This window comes from Priapulus caudatus, unplaced genomic scaffold (assembly GCF_000485595.1).
Source record: "Priapulus caudatus unplaced genomic scaffold, Priapulus_caudatus-5.0.1 Scaffold2068, whole genome shotgun sequence".
NCBI lineage: Eukaryota > Metazoa > Priapulida > Priapulimorpha > Priapulimorphida > Priapulidae > Priapulus > Priapulus caudatus.
This window is the reverse complement of record NW_014579129.1, coordinates 10,031-21,053: the sequence shown is the minus strand read 5'-3', so window position 1 is coordinate 21,053 and position 11,023 is coordinate 10,031. Positions and strand designations below refer to the sequence as shown.

The window sequence follows — 11,023 nt, the reverse complement described above, 5'->3', positions numbered from 1 at the left end:
TGATTGTTTGTTGGCTTGCTTGTTTGCTGGCTTCCTTGTTTGCTTGCTGGCTTGCTTGTTTGCTTGCTGGCTTGCTTGTTTGCTTGCTGGCTTGCTTGCGGATCAGGGAGGGGTGAACCACGTCGTCAGACTTGGTACAGGTTTCGCCTGTTCTGGTGCTTCTTACTTCATGTACTTACTTTACATTATTTCATGAACGTAAAAGAGTTTGTAGGAATGTCATATATCTTGCCAATGCACATCCGCACACAGGTCTGACAGGCTGCGCAGAGTGCTAGAGTCATTCTCAATGTCTGATTGTTCCTCGTTTATCTTTTCTTCTTCTTCTTTATATTCATTCCACCTTGCTGAAACGTATGTATGGTACATGGTTGCAGCTCACGCAAAACCCAGCTGCTGTTCTTGATACTTAGAACACAAAATTGTAGCATCGTATGTTGCATTGCATGAAAGCTATGTGATGAGTGTGAGAGGCCAGCGATCACCAGTCGTATAGGAAGATACTAATACATGACGTGTATATATAAGAAGGTAGCTTCACTTGGTATACGGGAGCATGACAGGTTTGTCGCCACACCGAACCTGGACTCTGCATCTCTCTTTACATTCTCTCGCCACTCTTGCTGTCTCTCTGTCTCCTCCCTGCACTTTCTGCTCTCTTGTTCACATGTCCAGCTTTATAGCTGGTTCAGTACCATTTGTGACGGGTACATACACACATAAACGCAAGCAGCTGACATACCACAGTATTTGCCCGCAGGTGACATGAAAAGAGATCAAATATGATCTCATGATATCATGTGATTATATATATGATTAAAATTGTCTGACTTACCTGAGTCTACTATCCTTGTACAGCTTCACGTCAGCATTAAGTAATAAATTTCAATTATTAAGACAATCAAGTACTAGCGACTACAATTTTGGTTGTAGCTGAAGTAGGGTACGTAGTGTGCATAATAAATTATTATATACCAATTATTGTGAAGAACAACTCAAGCATTCTCACGCATTATCAGTGGGTTCTAAATAACAATCACAGGTATTTATTACCTGTAATGCTAAAGCTGTAAATGGAAAATTCTATGCACATACGCTTGCTCCATATTTATGGACTCCTGATTTTATCACATCAGTCACGAATCATAATCAATCCGGGAATCATCCGAGAATCATTGAATCTGAGATCATAAATGATAGCCAAAGCAGGTGAACATTGTCCCTACTACAGCCAGCCAAATGGACTACCAAATTAGGCTAGTTTCCAGTACCTACTATTGAAAGGTTGACATATTTATTTGCATTGCTGCTTATGCTTTACCAGGCTAACTTCACAAGTATCCAACCATGTAAATTTGGTTACTCGGCATTCTATTCCCTTATTTTTGACCTTTAAAACAAGACTAAGAACACTACCCGTATCCTTATTGTAATCTTATACATAGATATATTATTTAGAGAAATTTAGCAGTTACGAATTCTAGTAATATAAAAAAATCTTCAAAGTTCATCTAGTACTGTTTTGTTCACTCATTGCAATACAGAAATTTCAGATAAATTTTCCAGTTGCCCCTTCCAGTGTAATAAGTACGGGTGGTTGTTATATAGTGCCCTCCCACATCATCACTACACTATACACAAGACCACATTATATTTGATCAATTATTATTAGTCTACCTTAGGACCAGTCTAGGGTAACAGTTCTAGTCAGAAAAAAGTTACCGAATAGTTTCTTTAGTACTGAGATTAAAAAAACAAGAACAATAAGAATAATTTACAGGTGTACTCTATTAATAATATTTGATCATAGGACAGAATAGTAAAAACACAATAAAACATATGGCTATTTATAGGGGCCTGTCCTCATTTACATCACAATCCTATATGATCTTCATAAATCTAGAAATTGACATACTCACGCTAGTCAGGGGTGTTAGGGATATTTTGGTTCCCATTCTTCCAAAAGCACCAAATTTGGCCCAGATGTTGCCCATACCATACTTTTTCGATTTCTGGCGGGCGCCGGAATGGGCGCCCCCCGGAGCCGCCATATTGGCAAATTCCAATATGGCTGCCACACGGGTTGGGGGTCAATCTAGTTAAACATCCAAAAGAGCTATAATCATAAATAATACCACTTTATAGGGGTTTTCTGATTAGGGTCTGGGAATCTGATTCTGATCTTACTTCAGTGATTTGAGGTTAAGGTCACCCATCAAGGGTCACCCCCTAAAGGTCATCTTGAGGTCAAATATGACATTTTTTAGTGTTTTTTGTCAATATATACAAACAGCACCTCATTTTATCGGTTTCCGTGTTTGAGTAACCCTAATCTGACCTTATTTGAACGATTTGAGGCAATATTGCATGTCAGGGTCACGATAGAGGTCACCCGACCGAGAAGTGAACCATACGTCAATTATAGGTAAAAACCCAAAAGTGCTAGAATCAGACATAATACCACTTTTTAGGGATTTGTGGCCTCTGAGAATCCGATTCTGATCTATATTCTTATTTATAGGATTCGAAGTCAAGGTCACCCCTCAAGGTCACCCTAAAGGTCATTTTGGGGTAAAAACCCAGTGTTTCTGGTGTGTAACCCCACATCCAAAAAAGTTTGAGATTTTCTCAACAGAAACACTCTTAAAGGCCAAGACACACTGCAGCGACAACGACCGACCGTAACGACAAACAACTTTTCAGAAAATTAGTATTGGAGAATGTAATGGTCCCACCTGAGTCATTCGATATGTGGAATCAACGATCGCAAACTCTACCCCTGTTCAAGTTCTGGTCAACCGTAATCGACCTGGAGCTGCTGATGACTCGCTTTGTTCGGTCCCTGCGGGAGGGGGACTTTGCACTATATGTGCAAGCATGTGACGAACTCTGTGGCTGGTTTCACGCCCTGGACCACACAAACTACGCGCGTTGGCTGCCTGTACATGTACGTGACATGGTCCAGCTAGCCGAGAAACACCCTCAAGTACATGCTGAATTCATGAAGGGCAACTTTGTTGTGCAGAAATCAGCTAGAAAGTTCAGCCTCATGGGAAAGGACCAAGCTCATGAACAGTCAAACAAAACCCTTCAGACGCATGGCGGAGCAGTTGGACTCTATGAGAACCCCGATGCCCTTACACTGTTTATGCTGGCTGGACCTGACTGCGCACGGATAGTTGAGGAGTTCGAGGCCATCCATTACCCACCATCATCATCCACTGCTCATCATGAGGAACGACACAGCTTGCAAGTCATGTTTTGAAAGGATGTAATATCGTTCAGCGAGGTGGTCGAGCAGCTAAGCAACCCTTTCCTCACTACAAGTCAGGAGCTTGTAGCACTCGATACACAGAATGTCATGGAACAGGCCGTTGCTAATTCTCTATCTCAAATCCATGAAGCTGGCCAAGCCCTTCATGCAGCATACGTCATTGAAAGGCTGGAAAAGCTTCAGTACCGGTATCTGATACCATTAAGCGGAACAACATGCTAACATTCGCCAACCGACCTGACCCCAAGAAAAAAGGCAAGAAGGACACTGGCATACAGAGGCAGAATATGACCTTAATCACGCAACTTTTCCTCTCACTTCAGTCGCGTCCCGATGCAGACATGACAGACTTCTTTCGGTTCGAAAATCAGAGAGAGCCACCAAGCCTGGCGGATCGAGGGTCGCTGCGATCTGGGACGAAGTCGGACATTCTTCAATGCCTCAATGCACCCACTGGCCGCACAGCTGCTGCCAAACAAGCCACGGTGGTGGTGTTGGATATGGCAGCAGTGATCCACATGGTGCGCCCCACAACAGCAAAGACATTCAGCGAGTATGTGCCGCTTCACATTGTACCATTTCTGGAAGCCCAAATGAAGAGGAGTACCCAATGCATCGATGCTGTATGGGATAATTACCCCGAGGAAAATAACCTCAAAGCTCTCACGCAGCTACGACGTGGGAAGGGCCCACGGACAAGAGTCGGCGATGGCAGCACTCAAATCCCGAAGCATGAATGGAACAGTGGCTTCCTAAAAAATGAGGAGAACAAGAAGGAGCTCTTCTCATTCATCAGCACACAGATCTCCAAGAACGACATGGGTGGAAAGCTCCTCCTGAGTACCCGTTTCGAGACCGTGCTCTCCAACAAGCATTGTGACCTCACAACACTTCAGCCGTGCAACCATTCCGAGGCGGACACAAGGATCTTACTGCATCTGGCACATGCCGCAGAGCAGGGTCATACAACAGCCTATGTTCGCATGGTGGACAGCAATGTCGTGGTTTTGGCAATCCGGTTTTTCGAGACCTCGGCCTATCAGAGCTCTGGGTGGGGTTCGGTACTGGTAAAAAGTACCGTGACATTCCAGTCCATACCATCGGCTCCAATCTCGGTCCTTCAAAGTCCTTGGCACTACCCCTCTTCCACAGCCTAACAGGATGTGACACGACTTCACAGTTTCTTTGATGTGACAAGAAGACCGCCTAGGCAGCCTGGACAAGCATGCCGGACCTCACCGACACACTAGTGGCTCTCACGCGCGACCCTGACCTCTTTAGTCTGGAGTCTGTGCATATGCAGCAGGTCGAACGCTTCGTGGTACTCATGTACAGCAAGGCGTGTGGTGCAGCTGGTGTCAATGAGGCCAGGCATCGCCTCTTCACCACTGGAAGCAGATCACGGAAGCACCTACCCAAGCAGCACTGTTCCAGCATATGAAGCGAGCGTTACGACAGGCGAGTTTCTACTGGAGTCAGGCCACCTCGGTTCAGCAGGAAATTCCTGACTTCAGTGAGTGGGGACATGGCACAAAGATGGCACCAGTACATGGCAACCACTATGGACCACTCTCAGCGACGCTTCAGTGGCATGTGCCATTCTCTTGCACTGTGGCTGTCTCAAGGCATGCACAGGAAGGTGCAAATGCAACCGCGCCGGTGTCCGATGTACGGCCCTTTGCAAATGCGAAGGTGGGTGCGTTAATAGCGAAGAGGACCAGTAGTACGTATTGCTGGCATCATATAGCGCATAGTAAGCCAGAACGTATGAACATTGTTATATCACTTAATGTCAGCAGATGTCATATCCTGCAAGCCAGAACGTATTGGTATATTGTTGCAAAAGTTGTCCTTGTATTGTAATTTGAACATTAAATTAAAGGCATACAGAGGCACATAAAGCATTTTGTCATGTTTTTCGCTACAGCATAATATGTAATCTCTGAATTACTTTAATAAAAATTGATTCCTGAATAATCTTTGTTTATTTTTTAGTAGTACACTGCTGAGCTTTGACCTTTGACCCCAAAATGTGGTCACTATGTCCTCAAATCGCCAAAATAAGATCAGAATCGGATTCTCAGAGGCCACAAATCCCTAAAAAGTGGTATTATGTCTGATTCTAACACTTTTTACCTATAATTGACGTACGATTAACTCTTGGTCGGGTGACCTCTATTGTGACCCTGACATGCAATATTGCCTCAAATCGTTCAAATAAGGTGAGATTTGGGTTACTCAACCATGGAAACCGATAAAATGATGTGCTGTTTGTATATATTGACAAAAACACTAAAAAATGACATATTTGACCCAAAAATGACCTTTATGATGACCTTGAGGGATGACCTTGACCTCAAATCACTGAAGTAAGATCAGAATCAGATTCCCAGACCTTAAAACCCCTAAAAAGTGGTATTATTTATGATTATAGCTCTTTTGGATGTTTAACTAGGTTGCTACCGAACCCGGGTTGCGGTCATATTGGAATTTGCCAATATGGCGGCCACGGTAGGGCGCCCATTCCGGCGCCCGCCAGAAATCGAAAAAGTATGGTATGGGCAACATCTGGGCCAAATTTGGTGCTTTTGGAAGAATGTGAACCAAACGGCCCCTTTTTAGCCCTAACACCCCTGACTAGCACGCATGCACAGACCTGCACCCTCATGCTCACGCTTAGCCTTCACCTTACACACACGCTCACCCACAAGCACGCATTTATATGCGCCGACTCATACACATTGTATGTGCGCAAGCACACAAGCACGCATATGTTACCACGTGATACAGGCAAGAGTAGATAATAAAGACATGTAAACACATGTGTAAACACAAACACATGTAAACACATAAAGACATGTGTTTATTATCTACTCTTGATACAGGTTACACGTACATAAAGGCATAGTATCGTTATTTTAGACGACTACAACAACATACCTGTGTAATAGTCTAGTGACGCCCATACACCTCTCCAGTGGTTGACACTTGTGAAGGCAAACACAACAGAATAGAGGCGGGACAGGACAACGAAAGTCAGCGTGTTTTCTGGCTGTATGTATTTCTGCAGTAGAAACTGTCCCGAGTGCATTACAAGGGCACCAGTGTACCCTATACACAGTGAAATCTGTAAATATAAGTTGTATTGTGTAAAAAAACACTTCTGTACTAACAATGCAAGGCGCAAGTTATAACCAATAATACTAATATATATATATATATATATATATATATATATATATATATATATATATATATATATATATATATATATATATATATATATATATATATAACGAACACCTGTCTGTGTGAACAACTCTATAGAACTGACACTTATGTGAAGAAGTGACCCCATGTACCTTCTTACAAAATTGTTGGGGACGTTCAAACTTGTTTAGGACCCAATATTGCCACTAACATACAAATTGTGGATTTTGGCTTACTTACCAATACACTAGGGACCGGATTATTAGGGTAGAGATACAGATCCATGAGTTGCCAGCCACCACGCCAGAAGAATACAGTCGTTGGAGTAAAAATACAAAGTGAGAGGACTGCATCAGCCAGCCTGAAATGTGAAGAAACAAATACAGATAAATCAAACACCCTTAGTGATGAGTTTGATGAAGTCGGAATGACATACAAGGTTTATCATTGCACACACTATAATGCCTCGATTTTGAAACATGCATTGTTTGACTCGCATGGTCTGACTTGCAAGGATCATTAGCTGTGGGTAGGCTATTTATTAGCACAGATTATACACAAACATACAATGATACATGCTCCAGCTCTTCCATCAATCATATATGTAGTAGGCCTATTTTGGACAAAATCAGATTCAATCACTGCGCGCGTGGTTAATTCAATTACGCGCCATCATAACGCCTGGTATGCAAGTCTAGGAATCCCCATCATTGCAACATCATTGTCGTAAATCTCGCTGATGTCACGGGAACACTATGTAATCACGGCATTGCACGCAGGCCACCAAGGGCGGGATAAGTGCCGTCTGAGAGCCAATTTTAAGGCCAGTGTGTACTGGGCTGGAATATAGCTTCAGACATTGAGTCCTTTGTGGCAAATTGTGACATTTGCCAGCAGAACCCACCGTCACAGCAAAGGGAGCCATTGCTGCAGAGATATTCCGCCCCATCCATGGCATACTCTGAGTGCTGACTTCTTTAAGTTAGATGGAGAGGAATACCTGCTGGTAGCAGATCATTACACCAAATTCCCATTCGTGTGTTCAATGGGTAAGTCGTGCACCAGCAAGGCTGCTGTCACGTACTTCAAAGATCTGTTTGGGATTCATGGCATCCCTGAAATGATAATGGTACACAGATAATGCATGGTCCACAGTTTGATGCCTATTCCTTCAAGATATTTGCGGAAAGCCAGACTAGATCAAGTAGATCCAGACCTGGCACTACTGTGCTTACGAACGACGCCAGTGAGTGACAAGATAAAATCTCCCATGGAAACTCTGATGGGTAGAAAAGCTAAGGCCAATCTACCAGTGTGCATCAGAAACGAGCTTCCAGACAAAGACACTATCAATGCCGCGTTAGAGGCCCGTCAGTTATTACAGAAACACTATGACGCCAGAGCAGGTCCAGAGCGACCACTGTTCTTAGCGGGACAGAAGGTGTGCACCCAGGACCACACTATCGGAAGATGGGGACCGGCAACCGTCATCAAAATATGTGATGAACCAAGATCCTACATCATCGAAACCACAGACGGAAGTCGACTAAGGCGAAGCAGTCGCCACCTTTCTGATCTCCCTGCGCCGTAATCACAAACAGCCCAACCCATGGAGTCAAGCCAACCTCACAAACAGGTTCGCTTTCAGGATGAGCAGCCTACGACCAAGACAACAGCCATTGAACTACCAGGTGCCACCCAACAGGAGTCAACCAGCAAACATGAAGACTTCAGCCGATATGGCTGTAGGTTGAAGAAGGCCAAGAAACTTTCTCTATAACATTCCCATTTCAGCTGAGACTGTTGTATGCTCAATTCCCTCTCAGTAAAAACTTCAGTGACAAGTGGGATGTCACAGTCAATGAATGCTCCCTTTTGTACTTGCCAAATGGTGCCACTAACTGAGGCCTCCCAGTCGAACTAGGTTCTCTTGTTTTTAGGAGTTGCTTGCTAGCCAGCATCCACACAAGTTACGTACCCATGTTGTCCAAGTCGATGCTTCAAATATATCTTCATTTGTATTAAAGTTATACCGCTCGTTGTGTTGACATTTCACAACTATCACAACGTCTTATGACTTATGTTACTTTTGTGTACCGCGAATACATTGGGGGGGTTAAACGTGTCAGGCTAATCCTGTAGTTCGATGCCACATGAAACAAGTACTATTAAACAGCTTTCCCAATGACTCACCGAAGCAGTCTTCTTCGAGATTCTGTTCCAATGACTTGAGCCTTAATCTCTGGCTTTTTCATCATTGAGCTTTTGTTATCATTTGTGACTGTCATCTTTGCATTCAAGATAGTATAACCTGGTCTTTGAACTGTCAACCTTGTATGCTGCTCAAATGCTATAACAAAGAAATTTACACAGTGATATATATTGTATTCTGAGTAACACTGCACAATATCTAAATAGCATGGTCTTTACTGACTAATAGCAAACAAAAATAAGTTCCACACATCTGAACTGTGAATATAACACAGCAGAATAGAAGTGAAATGACCGCACACACTAGGACTCTTTTGAGGACTTTTAAAGATTGAGCTATGGCGTGAGCCACCAGATATTTAATTAACTATGTATTATGCTGTCACTTAAAACAAAACTTGGCAAAGACGAACTTCTCATAACGTAGAAATTTGAAGTAGGGAACCGCACATATCTCAGTTCTGCTCGTTGAACATTGACTTCTGAGAGTCACGAGAAACAAGAATGACTTGTATTTGATCCACACCAACTTTTGATTACTTGTAAATTTCGGGTTGTTTTAACGAATGTATGATGTTTAGTAGGTTAATAACCCTATTTCGAATTTATACAAACAGGTGACTTGTATTAAATATTGAAGGTGGTAAAATATAAAGTACTTAAACAATAATGTCAGATCACCTGTTCATCAAGAATTAGCATTCTTCAGCTAAAACTAATTTGTGAAATTCTGTTACTGCTGCTATTTTTAGAAAAAGGTCAAGTATGAAATATCAGCACCAATATGACCATAAAAATGCCTGATAAGGTATAATTGACTACATAGGTAATAAAGATATCGATCAAACATTGGCCAATGAGTTATAGCTTCCGTTATTGACGTGGGGGAGGGATGGCATGTACAATCACCCCCCTACTTTAAGGAGGAAAATGGGGGATTCAAAATTTTCTGGGGGAGGGCCCGCATACCCCCGCCTGTTTCTTACCACCATCCTCGAAAACCTGCATTGGCCACTGTCAAGCGTAACAAATTGAGCACCCCCGCTTCAAAAATCGTTCCACGGCGCCTGCAGAGTACTGCTAATAAGATTATGATTATGAATATTTGTATGCATATCAAAAGTCAAATTTGAGTTCATCTGACAGGGGCGTAGATAGAGGCGGGATAGGGGTATATTCCCACCACACTTATTGAGGTGGGGTGGCTTTCATCCCCCCTACTTTCAGGAAGAAAACGGGGAAAAATTTAATATTTTACAGACAATAAATACTGGAAATTTATCTACAAATCCGTCATCGCTATTGATACTCTCCTAATGTATTATTACAGAAATGGAACGTGACATACATCTACTGTAAAATGGCTGTAACTCGTTCCAAGAATGACATTATTTTACTGAAACTCAGACGGTTAATTTTGGACGCATTCCCCATATACGATTTTTTTTTCAAAATCCCTAAAGTCTTATCACTGCCCACGAAAGTTAAATCCTTGCTTAGAATAGAATTGATTAGATAGAATAGATTAGATTAGATTAGATAGAATAGATTAGAATAGACCTATATGGTGGCCTAGGACTGCCATAAGGAAAATAAAAATAAAAAATAAAAATAAAAATAAATAAAATGAAAATGAAATGAAAATGAAAAAAAATGAAAATGAAAATGAAATGAAAATGAAATGAAAATGAAAAAAAATGAAAATGAAAATGAAATGAAAATGAAAATGAAAAAAAGAAAAGAAAATGAAATGAAAATGAAATGAAAATGAAAAAAAATGTAAACAAAATTGAAATGTATTTCACAGTGGCATATAGCTGCCATAGACTGGTACCCGGTCCCACCTCTCGGCTTAGTTACTCGATGGGTATCGAGGTGGGAGTGAGTACCAGTCTATGGCAGCGATAGGCCACTGTGAAAAACATTTCAATTTTGTTTTAATTTGTTTTCATTTTCGTTTCATGACCTATTGAGAGTTGGGATTTTGAATTTTCACGGAGATTGAATGGGAAAATTCAATTTCATCTCACTTTTTTTTGGGGGGGGGGATGGCGGTGCTGAGACCCGACCCGAAGTATATTCCCGATTTTGTATAAGGGGTAAAAATATGCACTTTTTGGTTCAAATCTGGTTGTTTTTCTCATATTTTTTTGCAGTTTTAACGTTCTCAGTAAAATATACTTTTTATCAAAATTTCAGGGGGAGATGATTCCAGAGTTGTCAACAGGGGGTGGGTAGCACGGGGCGGTCGCCCCCCCCCTAGAATTTTCAGGGCAAAGGTATTTTAGCCTAGGTAAGTCTGCACTGGTAACCGCATTAGATTTGGTA

The 11,023-nt window shown here is 42.1% G+C and overlaps 1 protein-coding gene across 1 annotated transcript in view; it reads right to left on the bottom strand.

The window, feature by feature from the left end:
* Positions 1-8,829, bottom strand: part of LOC106818164 — a 15,247-nt gene extending 6,418 nt beyond the window's left edge. The window contains exons 1-3 of the mRNA XM_014822887.1: positions 8,678-8,829; positions 6,725-6,845; positions 6,215-6,401 (exon numbers count right to left, since the gene is read on the bottom strand). Of these exons, the coding sequence (XP_014678373.1) occupies positions 6,215-6,401; positions 6,725-6,845; positions 8,678-8,772 (403 nt within the window). The 5' untranslated portion in view covers positions 8,773-8,829. The remainder of the gene's footprint in view (positions 1-6,214; positions 6,402-6,724; positions 6,846-8,677) is intronic.
* Between the last annotated feature and the right edge of the window lie 2,194 nt (positions 8,830-11,023).